This window comes from Bombyx mandarina, chromosome 10, assembly GCF_030267445.1.
Source record: "Bombyx mandarina strain Sakado chromosome 10, ASM3026744v2".
NCBI lineage: Eukaryota > Metazoa > Arthropoda > Insecta > Lepidoptera > Bombycidae > Bombyx > Bombyx mandarina.
In genome coordinates this window covers 786,109-808,042 of record NC_143217.1, presented here as the reverse complement: position 1 = coordinate 808,042, position 21,934 = coordinate 786,109, and the positions used below count along the sequence as shown (strand labels likewise).

The 21,934-nt window shown below is 37.6% G+C and overlaps 1 protein-coding gene across 4 annotated transcripts in view; it reads right to left on the bottom strand.

The window, feature by feature from the left end:
* Positions 1-21,934, bottom strand: part of LOC114241608 (protein tiptop) — a 367,727-nt gene that overhangs the window by 35,332 nt on the left and 310,461 nt on the right. The window contains exon 4 of one of the 4 annotated variants that reach the window (XM_089730106.1): positions 20,623-20,662. The exons of the other annotated variants lie outside the window; for them this stretch is intronic. Within the exon in view, the coding sequence (XP_089586232.1) occupies positions 20,623-20,662 (40 nt within the window). The remainder of the gene's footprint in view (positions 1-20,622; positions 20,663-21,934) is intronic. 4 annotated transcript variants of the gene reach the window in all.

Below are 21,934 nucleotides of genomic sequence, written 5' to 3'. Positions count from 1 at the left end.
GACAATATTACCGTGTTAGCTCCTGTCATCTCTATCTATGACCTCTGAACTGACAACACAAACATAATTAAAGTAATCTTAAATAACGCAATAAATTTTAAAAACCATTATTTTGATATATATACAAGATAAAAATCAATGTAATTCTCATTGCGGTAGTCGTGTTCGATACAATTCAACTCTAGCGCACGCATGGGCGGGACCGGCCGAACTGTTTTGACCAATGATTCAACTCCGTCTGAGCTAAACTAATTATACTGATTTATGCTTCCATTGTTCATTGTTTTATGTCTTTCTCTTACTCACAGTATTTTGCATACACGAGTGTAGATAAGAGGACCTTGCAGCAAGCTCTGTGCGTGAGCAGATTTTAGATTATTAGATTTTTATTGCGAGAGACTGCCTTTAAATATATATTATTTTTCATGTATCTGTCTTTAGATGTTTTACTCAAATCTTATCAATGCTTTGGTTTTTATAGTAAAAGTAACAAACAGCACATCATAATCTGTATTGGTGAAAAGTGAATTTAAAAATTAATTAGCGAATACAAAAATATATAATCTGTGACTGTGATTCAACAATACAAAAAATACACATCACTTTATGATATAATAAATGCCCAGTGTCAAACATACCATGTCTTGTCACGCCACTACGCAAAGACACATTAGAGAGTTGTGATTTATAACACCGTCATATTGTGGGCAACGTTTATTGTATGTGGGTATTTTTATTTAAAATATAAAATATACAAATATTCAATACATACAAGATAAATTGTCATTGATCTAATTGTCTAATTACACCGCTTTTGTGTTGTCCAGCGGTAAGCTCATATTGCACGAATTACCTGGACTTCGAATCTACTACAGCAAATCAATACACAGAAGCTACACACTTTTAATCAAAATACATAATTAAAAATTCAGTTATGAACGAAACAAACATTTAAAATAAAACAACAGACGTTCGAAACACGTTAAAGATATCGTGCACGCTTTGACATCTCGCCTATTGTATATCAATGCTGAATATATTTGTGGTATTGAAAAGAAAACAGCAAATCAGAGATGGCAGCTACCTCGATTCACCTGTCTTCTGCGCGTGCTCACGTGGGAGGGGCTAAGAGGACACAGTGTTTTCTTTTTCGAAACGTCAACAGCGGAATTCGGGTGCGATATTTTGTTGGCGTGGAATCCGAATGCCTTACCGGGACTAACGCATGCCAAATTCGTTGCTTTTTTCTTTGCTTCGAAGTTCAGTGGAGTGATGTCATTTTGGATTTTTAAGGTATTGTTTAGGGATGACCTTATGTTATTTATACTGTTGTTTGTTTTGTTTTATTAGCCTAGAGCGGAAGATGAATTTATATGTGTTTGTAACTGGAATTATTGTTAAATGTGGAAATCGTCTATGCGATTAATAATGTACGTAATAAGTTGCTAATAAATTGTCAGCTAACATTTTAAGTAAGAAAATAACGTGGAAAATACTATAGCTATTAGCTATAGCTTGTAAAGTACTTACAGTATCTTGTCAAATGCATTGTTATTCCAAGCGTCTTCACATGTCGCAAGTATATAAGTATATAGTTATACTATTATATAAGTGTATAACAACTATTCTATTATTATATATACATGATATTTAACGGTAATTTATTGGCAGACAGACAATCATATGAAACTTTAATATATCTTATGGATTATGGATATCATGAATGGATATCATCCTATTATGGATATCAGCAATGCCTATTATGTTAATATTTAGTGAAATATTCTTGATTCTTTGTTAAATGTTTCTTAATTTGCATTGAGAGGTCGAGGACTTAATTGATCATTTGATGATAACTTATTGTACGTAGAAATCGATATTCTGGCACGCTTATGCTTCGGAATGCTTCGGAGATTTCAGGAGGAATTAACAAAACGGGGATGTTACAAAAAGCCAAGGTCGCGTATTAATGTTTTCCAGAATATTCGGTATCAAGTGATGTCGACATTCTCAAGCCTATATGAAAGTGCTTTTCACTAGTAATCATCTTTTTATTTATATTTTATATTTAACCGATCCAGGAACCAAAGTGCAACGTCTGAAATCATCATGTAAAATCAGATGAGAAAACTTTGCGAGTCAAACATTCTATGTAGTTAGTTACGGCACTCCCAAATTCGTCCCCAATGTCTATATTATTATAGTTTGGCCAAAAAAATAAAAGTAAGTTTGTGGAAACGTAGTCATTCACGACAAAACTTTTATATTATGAGGAGCTAATTATGTTTTTTTTTTGGTAATTAAAGCACCTATACCAAGCAAAAGCGAACTCTCATAACACCGGTGAATGTTTCAAAGTTGTACCACGGTAAATTACAATACATGAGTCCGTCTAATCGCGTGCCGTAGCGATATGGGTCAGGTGACTCGAATCTATGGTAGCTATCAGTCAAAAATAAACAACAATAATAGCCGAAACGTAAGGGGAACCGTGCTTGAGTGGCTTCCGACGAAGGAAGATTGATCGGCGCGTTGCAATTTAGAAAAATGATTCCGTGATCGCTTCGGGCTTATGTTGTAGGCAGTAGCAGAATCCTCATACGTCGCCGTGCTCATTGCTACGGCGAAATAATATTGCGTTTCCAACTTGCAGTACATTCGGTAGTTCAACCTCAGGGGTCAAGGAGGGTGACGACACTCTTGATCTCCATGGACTCAAGTATCTTTTTGGCTTTCCCGATTCACAGAAATAATTAAATACTACTTTTATGATTTAATCTTAGGTATTATCGTTATGTTATAACTGACGTTGAATATAGTATCCGGACGACGGTGATCGTGTAAAAAAACCTCAAGATTTAACCGTAAAAGTAATTTTAATTAAGAATACAACTGATAAATCTATATATATATATATATATATAAAATGAATTGTTGTTCGTTAGTCTCGCTAAAACTCGAGAACGGCTGGACCGATTACGCTAATTTTGGTCTTGAATGATTTATGGAAGTCCAGAGAAGGTTTAAAAGGTATATAAATATGAAAATGCTCGGAATTAAATAAAAATAACAATTTTGTTTTCCCTTTGATGTGTCCCCCGTCGGACGGATTCCTTTTGTTTGTTTTAAGTTTATTTTATACAAAAGTTTAGGTCTTTTATTTGTCAATTGAGGCACTACGAAGTCTGCCGGGTCAGCTAGTACGATAATAATTAGGCATTAAGTCCGCCAATGTAAATTTTACATAAAGTGTAATAAATAAATAAATAAATAATAAAGATCAAGTGACGTTCATGTTTCGTCTAATCTCCGGAAACGACAATAAAAAGACCTTCAAAGTGCATTAAGCCCGTGACTTGGGCCGCAGGGTAATCCGTGACTCGGTAGCGGATTGTTAAAGCTTTTGACGGCGACCTCCACCTTCCAATGTATGAGCTTCAAGCTCATTCAGCAGTGTTACATATAATATTCCTCATAACTACTAGACATGCATAAACTAGACAGCTTTTCAGAATATTTCCGCTTTAAATAGCTTTAAAAATTCTTTTCCTATAGTAAGCGTGAGGCACATAACATCTGCCCACAGCAATGATGCTAGATGACGACCACGACCGCTCTGACAAGAGTGATACGACATACGAGATACGAGAAATAGTAAGCGTACAGTTTCACTGAAGTAATTTTAAGTTGATATCGGCAAATGAACAAATTAACCTACTTTCGCCGTCACCCGATGGTATGAGAGGGTTGTTGTGTATGTATGAGCTGAAATAATGCCTTTTTTTAATGATAGGAACAGCCAGTTCGAAAAAAACGTTTCATATAAAAATACCACAGATAACCCCCAATTATCTGTGAAAAATACCCTCAAAATAGCCGGATGATAAAGTAGCGACGGCGTTTCACCTGTTATACCCCGAACGTTTCTACCTCCTGACTATTTCTTAATAAAAAAAATCTGTCAATAATCTAAAGTATACATAATGAATACAGACGATTGTAGAATGTAAATCAGATGGCCAATGGACGTGTGGTCACACTGCGTCCAATTCGAATTCGATCTCATTACCATAACGCGAGTGCGCCTGCGAATGCTGCTATGCAATACGACGCCCAACACACACGGCTCGTTAGAAGGACGAGTACTGAAATGAAGTTTTTTTTTAAAAATTTTTATTGCTAAGATGGGTAGACGAGCTCACAGCCTACCTGGTGTGAAGTGGTTACTGGAGCCCATAGACATCTACGACGTAAATGCGTCACCCACCTTGAGATATAAGTTCTAATGTCTCAAGTAACAACGGCTGCTTCATCGAAACGCATTACTGTTTCACGGCAAAAATACGCAGGGTGGTGGTAGTAATACATGACTCATCTTTTTTTCCCTACCTATTCGACAGGACATTTAATTCGAGACAGAATAGAAAAATGGGTCAAAAAAGAGACCGAATGGGGTCCAAGTTATAAAAAGTGAAATAGAAAAAGACAACAATGTAGATGGGAAAATGACATCAAAAAAGTGTTAGGAACGACTTGGATGAAAAAAAACGCAGGATAGAACGTTATGGAGAACCCTTGGGGAGGCCTATGCTGTACAGCAAGATGATCAAGAAACCGTTGTCGAATAATAAAACTAGATGTTAATAAGTGTATGCTTACATATTGAAAAATTTAAATACCTACTTTTATCCCTCTGAAAATAAATAAAAATGTAACATAAATTAGATTGTTAACAAGGCTATTCAAAAAAAAATTCACTGGAGGCTTAGAGGCTATTCCAGCTACGCCTGGACGAGAGAATAGTCATCAGCTTCTCGGCATAAGCCTGGATTTCCAAAATTCGATACTCTTTATTAAATTTTTGAAAACAAAAACTATTCGAATTAATTTTGTTATCTTTTTTAGTACCTACTTTGAAAAATAGATCAGTACCACAGTGTACATAATGATAACTCTGAAAGCCGAAACGGTATTAACGAGAAGTAATATTCATTTAATAAGCATAAGTACTTGTCATTTTAGCATTATCATTAAAATTTATGAACGCTGTTAATTCAAAGTGAAGATCGCATCACCTAGTGGACGCTTTTGCATCACGTGAGACTACTTCCAACACTTCATGCAATTATCGTATTACGAATCACTAGCTAGTGCTTTGCTGTGTATTAATGGTTTTACATCATCTATAGCAATTTAATTGTTAGTAAAGTTACTTTAATTTGATAAAATATAATACTTCCGAAAAATTAATATCGAAATCCCATCACTTTAGACAATACCAGCAAATCATCTAACATGTTTGCCGATTTTATCGCACGTCCCATCTGATCGTGTGTCCGAGCCAGTTCACCAATACGTCGACTATTTTATATAGTATTTAGATGCACATTAAAAGTCATCTTTAAGCAGGGAATGTAGTGATCGGGTTTCATTACCATACCGCTTGTCGAGTGCACTTCGCTACAGACGCCCGGACTATACGTTTTATATAAATATTTGCATACGTTGGAGTGAATTTTCGTAGTACGTAAGTTATTTATCGGACGCTTCCCGCAACGTCTAGGAATATAGATTATTATAATTTTAGATTATCTACAAGTGATTTGAAGATAGAATCTTGCCTTCGTTTTCAATGTTGTTTTCAACAATTAGGGCGTTAAATGATTGTCAAATTCAGTTTTATAACAAGTTACAAGGTAGCAGTTTGATTATGTATCAGTTTTAAGAGCATTATTAAATAGCGCGTTTACTGTCACTACCGCTAACTGTGACATCTTAACGTTTCGAACACTTTAAAGCATTCATAGTTTAAAGCCCATTCTCTCTTCACCTTTAATGAAGATTAAAAACAAAATTATTCATGCCTTCAAAATTAAAAGGGATCTTGAAATTCTAATTACACTTTTATCGAGAAAATCTCCAAAAGGCTCCGCGATGAGATAGTCGCGTATAGAGCACATCAATTAGCATACACCGTTGATACTGCTGGGCTGGTCTTTGATCTTTACACGTAGGAATAATTTAACTAGGAGAAGACTTTTGAGTTTAGAAAGTCTTAGGAAAATGAAATCAGGAATTTTACTAGCGAAGACGGACAGATGATGTCACGGCTTGCCCAAAGTTACCAGTGCAGACCAGTTCAATTGATGCCGTTGACCACTCACTCATCGGTCGTCCAGCGTACCAGGACGGATAGGTACCACAACCCTAAATATTTCCGCCGCAAAGCAATCACGCGTTTCAGTTTGACAGCCGTTATACAGTACAATAGAGGCTTAGACCTAATGTCTCAAAAATATCTAGCGCAATTAACGCTCTGTTATCTATGGGCTTCATCACTTATCACCAGGTGAACAATGAGCTAATTCACCTACATATGAACACAATTCACCACAAACATTTCAAGGTGAGCCATACGCTTGTCGAAAACCAAGAAAATCTCTTATAAATGTAATCCAATAACTTGAAAGGACAAACTAATGAGCAAATTCCTTCACAATGAAAGGATATTCACCACATTTTATCACCGACTAATGATCGGGGAGACGGTAATGAGTACGGCGGCCGGCCCTGTTCGCGACCAATAAAATATTTATGAAACCATCGCTGGCTTAATGGAAGGCGTCACTTGCCGTTAGAACGGTCGGCGGGCATTAGAGACGGAACAAACGAACATTGTCATTACCGCAAGGGGCGCTACGACATGAGTCTATTGAAGTGGTCATTCACTTCGTGTGTAGGAAATGAATTTAATAACGTGCGTTGGCATCTATGGAGTATGAAAAAAAGTAGTGGATTATCGTATAAGGTAATTGTTTGTTTAAAATAAGAGGAGCATAAATACTCTAATAACAAAAGGTTGCTGCGTATCATATAACTATAAATTTCACGATCACTTGATCGCCTAAATGGTAAAGGACAATGCCAATCGCCATACGCAGAGGACTCGTTAAGTCGCTCCGGTTGTAAGATGGCTTCTAAACGTCCAAGGGCAGAGTGCGCGTGCGTCCACAGATCTATATCGCACAATACAGGCCGTCACGACGACCCCAGAAATATGGACGCGGCCAACCTTGTTTTATGTTAATGTACCGCACGTAAGCGACCGGTAAAAATATCGGAGACGCACCTCGGCGCGACGTGATGGAATACCAGATACCACGTCTCCCAGAGTTCCCGGCCGCGGACACCATTGTCCCTGACACGAGGAAGCTCTAATTAAAACTCGACTCGTCCGTCGACGCATTTTGCGCCACTATCTCCCCTGTCGATCTGCGCCGAGCGAAATTCCGAAACCTAATAAGTCCGACCCGAGCCTCATTTGTGTAAGGAGTTTAAAAAAGGAGCAACACCGACTCCGATAAAGGAGACGCTCCAATAATTTAGGGTCATTGTTTCGCTTAATTTATGGGGTGCGGGAGCGCGATTGATTTGTAGGTTCGGCGGGGATTCCTCCGGGAAAAAGTGTCCGGTTTTAAATCGGCCGGATTAACCTCGGAGTCGTTCATGACGGCACGTCAAGAACTCAATTTATTCAGTCCCGTCCCCGATATACATACAATGAGCTGTGGCATTTAAAATTCGCGATAGGATTGGTCGTCGGCGGGCGGGCGGTTGCCGCGGACCATATATGCGCGGTCGTGATGCACATATTAAGGTAGGGCTGTACATGGCGGTGTGCGATAGCGCGCGGATGATGATCGTGCACCGGCCGGGGGCACAATGGGAACGGACCCGAGTTATGGGCGCCCGCGGCCGAGTGTTACATTAAATTGCGGGTGGCGGCCGCTCACATTAAATTATTGGACGATACCAACGTACGGACCTGCGAACAGTAATTCACGTTCCTGGATAATTTTCATGTGTTCAGCGTCATTATTGCGAGATTTAATAACAAGATGCGCGCTGCTGTGCCGCCTGCGACCTTTGTTCTCTAGATTTATTTGAACAGCCCAATGTTTTATTAGATTGTAACAATCATTTTTATTTGAGTTTCAGTACAGTGTAACACAAATAGTTTATTTGCACGTGCGATTCACGAATTCAACTAAACAAAGTATAACGTGCATCAAACAACGAAGCTTCACGGCCGAACGTAGCTCACCCTCCTAGCTAGATCCATGAAGGTGCGTGTACACGAAATTTATAGAGAGACGTCGCGTCGCTTCGTATCAGATGTCCGGCGCACGCATTAATTGGTCCGGCCGATCAGAGGCTTGCAGATTTCACTTCTATAAATGGAACGAGGCTTTATGGTATCTCGCGGTGCGTTGTTGCCGTCAGGGCTGCGCGTGCGCCGCCTTGTAATTGGTCGGCCCTCGGTTGACGTGTACACAGTGCCGCGAAGCCCGCGCGACGCGATACGACGAGTAATTGACAAATAGTCGGTCGAGTTTCGGTCGAGTAATTGGATTTGCGTGAGACGTTTCGAGATCTCGAGCTCGTTAGTTTTGGTCGAAGCCAGGATGGCACATGACAAATTGATTTTAATTAAGATTTTAGTCGGCCATTGTTGACAGCCTTAATGTCAACAGCAACTAAACGAAAAGTTTTAAAAGTAGTTCGTGCTCTATGCGTAGTGTCGTGGGACTAACTCTGCATTATCACAACTAAATCAATCTCTATACAGTTATTCATGAAATCAGAAACTTATTTATGTTTGAGATCAGTGCACGCAAATTTCCATATTGCACAAACCAGTACAAATCTTGTCTCAGGTGAAGTATGGGCTTAGCGAAACAACATTAGACTAATTAAAATTGGTCAACAATAAAAATCAATCTATACTAATATTATAAAGCTGAAGAGTTTGTTTGTTTGATCGCGCTAATCTCAGGAACTACTGGTCCGATTTCAAAAATTATTTCAGTGTTAGCCCATTTATTGAGGAAGGCTATATGCTATATATAACATTACGGTAAGGCCAATACAAGTGGAGCACCAATAAAGAATGTTTCAAAATAGGGGTTTAAATAGCTCCATAACATTCTATAATTCAAAAATATTTTCACTTTCTACGTAAATGAAGTGGGGGTAAAATTTAACGTTATGCCAAAGTAATTATTCTACGCGGACGGAGTCGCGGGCAAAAGCTAGTGTATAATCAAAATAATGAAATACACGATCACGTCCGTCAACTGGTAGGTATAAATTAATGAAGCAAAATAAAAATTAAAAATAAATCGATAACATTATCGAAGAGCTCGCAAAAAATCTAACATCACACGGCGCTTACAAAAAGCGTGACGTTCATAATGAATGACATCGAACATAATTTGTACGTTAAAAGGGCTGTGATCGATGGAGACGTGACGCGACTGTCCGGCGCGCGGTGACGGATGCGCCGAGCCGGACAATCGCGCAATCAATCACACGCGCGCCGGTGTGGTCTTGCCTTTAGATGCTCTATTGTCTTTTATTCGAAATTTGATTTTGATGTAACGCTAATACGAGTGATATTAATCATATCTGGTGGAAGGAGGTCTTGTGAGTCCGCACGGGTAGATACCACCGCCTATTTCTGCCGTGAAGCAGTAATGCGTTGTACTGTTAAAAGTGAGACTTTAGAACTCATGTCTTAAGGTAGGTGGCGGCATTTTGTTGTAGATGTCTATGGGCTCCGGTAACGACTTAACACCAGGTGGGTCGTGAGCTCGTCCACTCAACTAAGCAATAAAAGAAAAAATCAAGATATCATTTTGAGTCCTCGACTGAGAATCTCAGGGTGGGTGCTGGTTCACGTTGTGGTATCTACTGCTCCCAGATTGAACATGGGGTCGGAATCACAACTGCATTGAAATAACGGCTGTTCTAACTTTCATATCAATAGGCATGTTTATGAACGTAATGAAAACATCATATTTATATGACTTCGTGCACATGAAAATTCAAACGAATCAACGATCTATGATTGAAATGCTATTGTTAGGGTGACAAAATTTTTTTTTTATCCAAAAATATGAACTGGAATAAATACAAGCAACGTTGATGTATTTACCTACCATTGGATTTATATCGTTAACCTTTGTTGTCTATTTAACTATGTTTTAGCCCAAAGAGGTCCACTGCTGGATATAGGTCTCCCCCAAGCCTCGCTACAACGACCGGTCCAGCGCTGCTTGGATCTAGTGGATTCCCGTGAATCGCAATAAGTCGTCGGATCACCTGAGAGACCTTTGTTGTTATATTTTCCGATCCTGCTCGATTTACAAAATTCAATTTAAATATATTACGACCTAATGGTCAAATTTAACCAGCCCACTGAGTTTCTCGCCGGATCTTCTCAGCGGGTCGCGTTTCCGATCCGGTAGTAGATTCTAAAGCACTGCTCTTGCTAGGGTCAGTGTTAGCATCATTCCGGTTTGAGCCCCGTGAGCTCACCTACTAATTAAGGTTAAGTAGGAAAAAAAAACAAAAAAAATTAATGACATCTCATACTATGTTAGAATTATACTAGCCGTTTAGGTTACAAGGGCGTGACAGAAACAGGTCTAACTGATACCTAAACCCAAAACACGGCAACCTCATTCTTAGGCTGTCGGGCAAAAATCAGGTGCGATACACATCAGCGCGTAGGCCTATCGAGCAGAGTGACAAACAGTCGCATGTCATGAGACAATGTGGCCCTTACACACGGACACGCTGTTCACACGATCAGATTGCGTTGCTTTATGGCGCACCACGGACGCCATTAGCGCTCGTACGGATTGCCTAATTAGAATTACACGATGGAACCGTCTGGTCCTTTGCGTTGCTAAACACGAAAGTCGGACAGGGATGGCGACGCTAAACATTACTACGGATCTCGTCAATATGTACTAGTTGGACGAATTTGTATACACTTCAAACTAGGAACGTAGTAGGGTTGGTATGACCTCCATAGCGCGGACGTCCTTGGAACCAGAAACAAAAGAAACACGCTGATCGGAAGGTGCGTTCCAAGCGGACTCACGATTAGCCCTACTCTCCTCCTCTTCGCGTCGTTTCCTCACTGCTGAAGGTCGTAACCATCATGTTTCAACAAGGTTTTATTCCTTGTAACGTCCCTCCAGCGCCTTCGATCATCGGCCGCATTAAGGGCTTGGTACAATGCATAACATTAAAAAAATATGAAAGCTATCACACCGTTCTTTTCTTTAAAATAAACACGGATTTCCCAACCCTGTTCTAGGCACATTGAGCGAAGGAACGTAAACAGTACTTGTTGTGAGTGTAATCACTTTAAATGCTTGTTGCGATTTTGCGAAAGATATTGTAACTCAGTTTTGTGCGGTAAAGAGTTTGCTTATTTTATTTCAAGTGTAAAATAAATTAAATATTGCTTAAAATCTGGATAAGCGTGTTTTGAATTTATCAAAGGTTCCTTGCGTCCCATGCGCTGGACTGATCAGGTGACCTTACTAAAACTCCACATAACGAATGCGTGCGCCAAGCCTCAGTTGGCAAACTATGGAGAACATCTGTCAAGGCTTTAATAAACAAGAATTCCACATGACCACGCCTGCTCTGCCAAGAGCAACCGATTATGATGGTGATGAAGGTTCCTTTACACGCGAATAACTTTCATATATATTTACGGTTAGTTTTTTTTTTTTTTTAAATAACGGAGCATATTCACCAAAATTAAGTCAGGATTTTTCTCCGATTACCAGAAAATCATATACGACACACGTTCTACCAAAACCAGACTTCCAAGTATGTACCTTCGAGAAAACCAAGAACACATCTGGTCACTAAGCAAACGTGGTGACGATCACATTTTTTGGGGTTATTTGCATTTGTCCATCAGTAAGTAAAAACTGATTTAATATGAAGCATTGTACGTAACCTAAACATCTTTACTTTGATCAATTCGAACGTCCAATAAATTTAAGAATACGTCTTCGAAGCACAACAAAACAAACTTTTCCACTCGACCCAAGAAAGACGAAATTTACGATGACCGACCCATTTAATAACTTATCATGGAACATTTACGATAACACCTTCTCCAGAGTCTCCGACTTATCAAGGCCACATCGATAAGGTATCCATGATATATGTAATGTAAAGTGTCCAAGTCCTGTTTGCTGTATATTTATGCGTGTACGCAGCACTGGCCTGTCGTAAAGTTGAGGATGTTATGCCCGCAGATAGTCGCCGTCGTCCGGGAATGTCCGTTTTGACAGTTTTATCGTGGACGTCCCACAAACGACTGCGAAAAAGTATTAGGTGGCTTTCGTTTGGATTTTCATTATATTGTTATTTTCTATATGCAAATTCTGTGGTGAGGTGGATATCTGTGAGGTGGATATTTTAGTTTAAATTTTATTTTGAGCTCATAATTGCTTTGTGGTATGTATAAACAGTGATAAACTGAGATTTTTTTAACAAAACAATTATTCGAGACGAAAATATCACAAACATTACGATGACGACATTAAAACATTTTTAACTTGTTTGAATCTGAAAAAGCGATTAGATTAACAATTATAAATGTACTATGAAACATTTATTAATTCGTACCTGAACTAAAGCCCGATCTAAACATAGTTCAGAGTTTGGTTTAGTAAAAAAAACGGCGTCGCCTCCATTAGTTTATCACGACCGTTGACATATCGGGTTTCGTATTGACAAGTCATCAATCAAACGGTACACGCACCAATCAATCATATGCCCTAATTAATTTACTCGATTTTATATTTACGAATATATGCTTTACGACGACGAGGTTAGCGATGAAATTCGAGTATCAAAACTTTGCAAAGTGTAGTGTATAAAAAAAAAGATTGTTATGAGGGCCAAGCTCGATTTTGGAATTCGGATTCTACTTTTGTTGCCATCGACTTTGAATGATCTGTGATGTGTTAAGCTAACACAGAATATTTGGAATCAAAGATGTTACGTCGGATAGCTCGATTCGTAGCGCGAAAAAACAATATTAATTATAAACAGTTTAAAAAAACACAGTTAAATCGTTTTTCATTATATCTGTAAAATATACAATATGTCTAACAACTCCATAATAGCTCCCTACATTCCAACTAAGAATAAAAGATATTAGGCGAAAGGCTAAAAGATGAAATCGAGATAATTCATGTATTTATCTTTAATTTCCAACACCGACACACACACACACACACACACACACACACAGACACAAATTCACACGAGCGAATGATACGTATACATTGACGTAAAAACATTGGATGCGGCATTGACGGACGGATATCAAATGTTTTAAAGATAAGCCATTGGCGTTGACGTATTATTATTGGACGTCGAAATGCCATATCCATTTGTTTATCGAGTCCTCGACGTCTGATCGTTGGGCTCGGTGAGTGTAGGTGTATACAAAATCATTTCAATCGTAAAGTTTTATTGTTTGCTGTTGATCTGATCGGTGATTTTAATGTTATGATGCCGTGTGTACACAACTGGGTACAGGAAAAACGACCTACGATATTCGTGCTTAAGGCTCTTAGGTGATACACACAACGAACAGACTGATTGCACTCAATTTACTTATATAATTATTCATAGAATAACATAAATTTATATAAATTACAAAATCGATTAAAGGGTTCAAATTGTTGTCACGCCTATGAGTTCCCAGAACCACTTAATACTCAATAGTACGTGAACTGTCTGCTTATCTACTGCTATGTATTTCATGCTTCTACAGAACAAATATCCTTAGTGTGACAAAAGTCATAAGGAAGCCATGGTTCGGCAAGAAGTAAATAATAATTTCTACGCAACATAATAATATACCAAGCACAGGTATTTATACAAAAAGAAAGCCCTCTGCTTTATTTATCGTTCGAAAGGAAAAGAAAAATAAAACGACAGAATCTGTCAAATAAACAAAAAAAAAGTTTCGGACCAAGGATGTGATAAATTAGTTGGCAGTCGGACGCGGCAACGTGTACACGAGCGACGCATACTGATGGATGCGTTCGAAACGACGCAACGCGACGTACCGATAGCGATACGCCGACGACGTATTGTTATTGAGAACCGTGCCGATTCTATTCGCAAACGTGCTTAAGACAAAAATATACGCACGCGTGTTGCAGAGTGAGCGACAGACTTCACTTTGTAACACTAATGAGGTGCAATAATTTCCAAATCACCTATGAGATGAATAATAAATCGATCTAAATTGTGAATTTAATTGATCAATTTATTGATGTTTATTGATGTATTGATGCACCGTGACACAAAATTAACAGAATGAAGTTGCCCACTAAATCGCTCATTACAATACGACCGACGTAACTTGGCGAGTCTGAATATAGCCGCAGGTGAACTTTCGCGCATGTACACTCGTAAAAAAAAGTGTTATTAGCATTCATTTTTTAGTAATATAAACGACAAAATTATTATTTAATATAATTCATACTAAATATTATTAAATTATTAACGTTTAAATATTAATTATTAATTATTTATGATTTAAACAAAAAGAAATAAATTTAATAAAAATAAATAATAACTTCTTACGCGCGTACATAAGTACACGCACCCTTTTTTTAAACTGTTGAAACTGAAACATTATTAATGTCTGCGATATGGACTATTGTTGCAATGCACACACATATAATTGTAATTTTCAAAATAAAACATTCAAAGTATTGAAAGAGAAGTAGTTTGAGATTAAACGTTCAAAAGTCAAGTCACTGCCTCAATTTAATAGTGGCCTGCAACTTGTTGCAATGAGGATAAGAAAATGGTTGGCTTCATTTAACATCGGTCCAGAGTCCACAGAATGAACCTACCTGTGCGGACTCTACCACGAGACGAGTACATAGAAACACTACCATTCGTTACATTTGATACTTCGGAACTTGTATAATGGGAATTAAATACGAGATAGTGAAATACAAGGAATTTGTTACATGTCTAACTGAAAACTCCATATCAGCCACTCAAAAAAAAAATCAACAGTTTAAATCAGTCCTTTTACATCCATAAAAAAATCTGTCAACAAACATTTAATATGTTATAAAAAAATAAGGAATTTAACACTCGAAAACACGTTAAAAAGCATTTAACTCTAATTTCAATGAAAACTAATACAATCATAAAACTAAGACCTTTAAAATTCACTTCAAAGAACGTTAAAAAAGATGTACTATCGGATTACTCATCGTAAAAGAGGCAATGAAAAATATAATTTGAATTGTATACACAATCGAATTATAATCAGGGAAATCAATCTTTGGAGATGTTACTGTGTGTGCTGTGGTCACTATATAGTGTATAGTGTATAGTGTTTTAAAGTTTTTCGAATGGTGATCTCTTTTTTAATTAAAGTTGTCCCCAACCCCGAAACCGCTTAGGAAATGTCGGAAATCGTAAAAAATAAACGTAAGACTAATCCATAAAAGTGTTATTAATCACTCCATTACGATTGATACATCGCGTATCGGACGCCACCGTCCGGTTTCGTTACGACACGATTTTTTGTCTTTACTTCAAAAGAAAGTTTTTTTTTCCGTTGTGAACGGCGCCGGCCGAATATATATAATTTAGTTTGATTGAACGCTTGTATCGCGCTTCCGTTTAATTTGGGTTGATTTTTTGACGGCTCTATAAATTTATCTTCAGTCTTGAGTTATTTTGAAGGATCTATCTTCTCAGATGATTTAATAAAATTGGTGACATTTTTTTTTGTTTTGAACTATTGCATCTAAAATTGTTTGAGGGCATTTTTAAATCTTTAATCTTGATATCTACAATTTAAATGTATTAAAAATAAGAAGATCACAAGTACATAAGACTTAGTGCAGATAATGCGAATTTACGAACCAAACTCTTGTCTGAAACGTATTCATTAACCCGAACCTAACACACACATGTCCAAGGAAAGACGATTCGACAAAAATCACCCGCCCCTCCCCCGAGCGGTCTAATTGATAATTAGTATGCCGCCGCCGAGGTCCGAGCCTCCCCTTAGTGGGGGCTGATGCAGCTATTGACGGCCAAGACACCGTCCGTTGGGATGAAAACGTGATTTGGGATCTTAGGCCGTGAGGGGACATGAAATCATTTCGGACTCGGACTGTCTCAGGAAAGGGAGAAGGGCGCGTTCTAATTATACAAGCCGATGACAGTTGTTTCTCGGATTGTGGCTAGAAATGTTTAAACACTTTTATGATTTGATACTATTATATCTAACTAGTGGTCCCAGTGTAGTCGAAATTCGACTATAATTAATTGAAATTATTAGTTTGTACACTACTATGATTCTCTTGTCAGAGACTATTATACTTCTTTAATGACAGATTTCGCCAAGACTACACTTTAGACAAATATTAATAATAATACACACAATATTCAATCTACTCTCAATTTCATCACAGACTTTAAACAATTAGAAAAGTTTGACAATAAACAAATAGTATGCATGCGTGTGTGCGTTAAATACATGGTAGTGTGTGTAATGTTTTCTTTATTGATTTAATGATTTTTTTATGCATAATTTAAAAAAACACTATCACTCTGCACTCCTCTATATTCTCTATAAGTGTGGGAAATTTCATACTCGTCCGTTCGCGCAATTTTCGTAAAAAGGGGTACAAAGTTTTTGCTTCACTAATATATAGATTTGTCAAGTCGTAGTCTAATGAGTAAGACGACCGGTTTACTTGTGTCGAGTGATGCCATTGAATCTGGCTCACAACTTACAAACGAGTACTAAGTTTTTCGATATGTATCAACAGTAGGCGAGTTATTAAATCACTGAAAAATAGATCCGCATTGTATCCAAGTTTGATTGAAAAAGTTTTTGTACAATTGGATTGAGACTTTCGACCTCATACCACAGAGGAGATATTTATTAGTAGTATAATAGGTAATCACATAACAGATGCACCGTTAACTTCGTCAATCAGTTCAACATTCAAAAATGAAAATACTTTTTTTGGTTTTTCTGTTTTTGGTGTTCAATTATGTATTTTTGTATTAAATTATTATTGTCGGTATTTTCGTAGATACCAAAGTTGTGTAGTCTGAGAACAATGAGACATACTTTAATTTCAGGAGTGTGTGAATTAGTAATGATTAAAATAAATGTATATATCAGTCACTGCTTGCTACAGGACATCGAGTCCTATTAAGTTCGGGTGTAAAATTTTCCTGATTATTTATTAAAAATTGTCAATATTTTATCCTGGTTACCTTGGCTGGAATTTAAGGTCAGAGTAATGTCATTGTCATTACCCTTGGTGCGTATGTGTGCTTTTTATTTATTTAAACATATATCTTTTAATTGGTGGAGATTAAGTTGAAAAATTCTTACTACAGTCAAAAATACAATAAAAACTTGTTAAAAATAATCTCTTGGCATCAGATATACGCAGTATAAACGATCAGTTTGAATAATTTGAAAAAATGTAGCCGAAGCAAAGTCGTTCGAGATGCAGCTAAAGTCTGAAGTAATTGAATCGAGACGAAGCAATAAGCATATAGGAAGTTTTAACGCGGACTCGGCGATTTAATCAGACGATTCGTGACGTGAATATTAGAAACTCCTAGATGAAACTTCTACACGATAAAAGATACAGTCTATTGTGACTGAAATGAAGCATTTTGTTTAAATTAAGAGGTAGACTTTTAAAAAGGAGGTTTGTTTTCATTCCGTCGCATTTTTTTCCTACCTATACTGATAGCATTGAGAGGCTATTTCAGCTTCGCCCTAACGTGTGTAGGTGAGCTCACGGGGCTCAAACCGGAGTGTTGCTAACACTGACCTTAGCAAGAGCAGTCCTTCGCAGAATCTACCACCGGATCGGAAACGCGACCCACTGAGAAGATCCGGCGAGAAACTCAGTAGGCTATTATCTCAGTATGTTTTTGTGCATTGATGAGCAGATGTCCTTACAGAGTGCTAAAGGCCTTCTTGATGTGAAACGAATACCGAAATCCATAGAAATCTCTTCGCCAATTTAAATTATTACTATGCTAACTGTACGCATGACTGCCGCACGTCAGATATTGCTAGCCGAGCGATCAATTACTTTTTTCTAACGATACCAAATTATATTTTTTGTTTAAGCATTGGTATTTAGAACAATGTGTTGTATCTTTAAGTTCTGATCAATAATACTTGATTTCATTAAACAAATAAATAGTTTCTCACTTTCGTTAGCCGCGAACTTCGACAGAGAATAATCAACGTAGCGAGGAGCATTTAACAAAAACAAACAACCGTCGAAACATCAACAAGCTAAATAAGGTCGGTCGCAAACCAGCTACCGGTCGCGCACGATCTACTAAATATCCCCGATACTTTCGTCGCACCCGATGCATGCAGCAGATAGCCGGTCGCCGTCCGACGGTGATCGTCCGACGCAGATATGGTAATCGGAAAAAGTCGCATCGCCAAACCGGTCGCCTCTATTGGCGTTGCGCTCAGGGCGTGGTGAGGTAGGTCAATATGTATGAATAATTTATTCCGAATTATGGTAATAAGGATTGTTGCAAGTCTCTTTGAAGTGCTGAATACTGATTCCTGCGGTTCAAATGTTTCCATTTTATTAGCGTTGTGCGTCCTGATTGGTTATCTAATCGGACGCGACTCGTTACATAAATTTCAGATTTAATGCAGAGTTGCATTTCACCTTATTCCATACAATTTTATTGAGTTTAATAAAATTAAAACTTTAAAGTAATCTGTAATAAACAATCTAAACGCTAGAAACAATCAAACCACGCTGTACAATCAAGGCACACTAGAATAACCCCCCTTCATTTGCAGTCGAGACTACGTTAAAATCAATTATGCTTGCGATTGTTTCGTTAGTGGAAGCAAATGTTTTTTGTACCCCCGAGCATTGGCTCCCGACTGCCCCCGCGGCCCCCACAATCTTTGTATTCAGGAGACGAGATGTCTCCTGTCGTTCTTTTGATGAAGTTCGGTTCGTTTGTAATGCATTTTCTTTATTCTTTTTAAGGTTTTTACATCGTTGTGACTATACTGAGACTGTCTGAGACCTTAGAAGGTGTGTGGCGCATTTTACATTGTAGATGTCTATGGGCTCCAGTAACCACTTAATACCAGGTGGGCTGTGAGCTCGTCCACGCAACTAAGCAATAAAAAAATAAAAAAACTCCTTTTATATAATTTGTACGGTTGCTGATGCAATGGAAAGGGTGTAAACTGCCCTTTATTAATAAAACAAGTTAGTTCCAATTTTAATCCGTATATTGTCACAAGTGTCTGACGTGTCGGGTGGGCTATGTACGACTGGCTAATGCAAGCGATGTGCAAACTGCACACGCTACTAAACTGCGTCGATACATAATTCTTCTTCAAATTATTTTAAATTTAATAAGAAGATTAATTATGGAGTAATAGGCCACAGTAATTACTCACTAAGGTTATAATTTTTTTGGTCCAATAACAACTTAACGTCGCCTTTTTGCATTCTTTTAAATTTCCTTCCGTTATATCTATTACTCGTGGTAGGACCTCTTGTAAGTCTGCACGGGTAGGTACCACCACCCTGCCTATTTTTGCCGTGAAGAAGTAATGCTTTTCGGTTCGAAGGGTGGGTCAGCCGTTGTAACTATAGTTGAGACCTTAGAACTTGTATCTCAAGGTGGGTGGCGCCTTTACGTTGTGGATGTCTATGGGATCCAGTAACCACTTAACACCAAGTGGGCTGTGAGCTCGTCCAACCATCAAAGGAATAAAAAAAAAAACACATTGTCAACAGGGGATACTTAGCACTCGTGAACATACTTGACGCTAGGGCTACCCACATACTGGTTTTCGAAACGCCAGTTTGAAGAGAACGATAGTCGTAAATACGGTGCAGTCGAGACTCTAATCTCATGCATCAAGATGGGAACGTGATGTCTACTGATATACGGCAGTAGGAAATGTTTACTGCTGGAAGTTCTGATAAAGTTTCGGAACATCTATCTGCAAGACAAATTTTTACAAAAATAAAAGAGCAGACTTCTTCAAAATAAAATGAGTGTATCTTCAAAACATGCATTAATTAAATATGCATATAAGGTTAACTCGAAAACTATAGGTATAATGGTTAACTATAATCTTTAGAAAACTTAAATGGTACTACATGAGAAGCATTAGCATTCAAATAATATGCAATAACTCATCAAAATCGTTCGCCTACAAAAAAGTTCTAATGTAACAAGGTAAAGAAAAAAATAGACAAATTGAGAACCACCTCCTTTTTTTAAGTGGGTACAAATTATTATAGTAGTGCCAAAGATCTGATGTCGTATTCATCAACGCCAAAACCTTCAGTAAATAACATGATTATGATTCATAGACGCTTTAAAGAAATAATTGAAGTCGGCTACTAAAGCTATGAGATACGAGCTCTTAATATGGTTTGGTGGAAGTCGAGGAGATGCTATGCTGCTCTTGCTAGGGTCAGTGTTAGCAACACTCCCGGCTTGAACCCCGTGAGCTCACCTACACGTTAAGGTGAAGCTGAAATAACCTCTCAAGGCTATCAGCATAGGTAGGAAAAAAAGACTCGTAATGACCCGTATCCTTAAATACGCGAATTACAAGAGCTAAGTCACCGATTGACGTAAAGCCAACATTATATTTAAAACATGGAAATCATTTTCTCGATGACTCATATATTTTTTACCAACCTATCGATGAAAGTGTGTCAACCGTGTGAGCTGAGCTTACCTGAAAACAAATAAAAAACAACATTAGAGGATGCATCGAGAAAATTCAATTATTAATTAGTACTAGAGGTCCCGCAGTAGTTGAAATCCGACTATAATTAATTGAGATTGTAAGTTTGTAAACTATTATGATTGTATTTATACTTCAATAATCACAAATTTGGCCAAGGCTACTCTATAAAAAATATTAATAAAGACAAACAATATTTAATCTATTCTCAAGTTGACCACCAGACGTCAAGAACAAAAGTTTGACAATAAATAGTATGCATGCGTGTGTGTGTCAAATACATGGTAAGTAGTGTGTGTAATGTTTTCTTTATTGATTTAATGTATCTTTTACGCATTATTTAAAAAAAAATATTAGCATTGTGCACTTCTTCTCTATATTCTCTATAAGTGTGGAAAATTTCATACTCCTCCGTCCGCGCAATTTTCGTAAAAAGGGATACAAAGTTTTTGCTTCACGTATTAATATATAGATTTAATATGCGTATTTCAAGTCTTTGACGCGGTGTAGGGTGATCGGCGTATATTTAAGACCAAGATATGGCTACAGAATGTGCAAGATCTGAAGGTATTTCGAGTGCTCTTTTCAAAAGCCAAATACAACTTTAGGTCGCTCAACCAGAAGAGTAGTACGGATAAATCTTTGGTTAATTAATTTGAGATAGTGAACTTCCTTTATAAGCGTATTATTTATAAAACTATTTATATGTATTCCGAGAATATTTCTGTCTAGAAAGTTCGTGATTATTGTCGATGGGTGACATTGTTCTCCAACTAAACGCATTTGTCCAGATTTTCTAAAAGATAAAAAATATCCGAAATTCTATAAATAGATTCGTGATTAGAAACGCAAATGCTCCTTAAAACAGCACTGTAATTTTAGTACACACATTTACAGTGCAATTTATTATAATGCAATTTCCAATAACAATGTCCAACCCTTCTTTTATGGGCAAAAGGTAGGCAAATTTACAAAGCGTGACGTCACCGATTCCATAGTCCCACAACATTACAGGCCCTTCAACGGGAGAACGCTAAAGGGACAGTTCCCTAATCCATTTACGATATAAACATTATAAATCAAGCTTAATATTAGCTACATGTGTTGATAAGAGCTTCGTTTTGTACACGCACGCACACACGCGAAATAATCAAGATGGCGGAACTCGTTACTCGCTACACTCGTGAATGTGTGAGTTAACTTTTTTGTTGTTGCTGTAAATATTGGTAAACACGTGATTTGAACTAACCGGTTAGCGTTTGT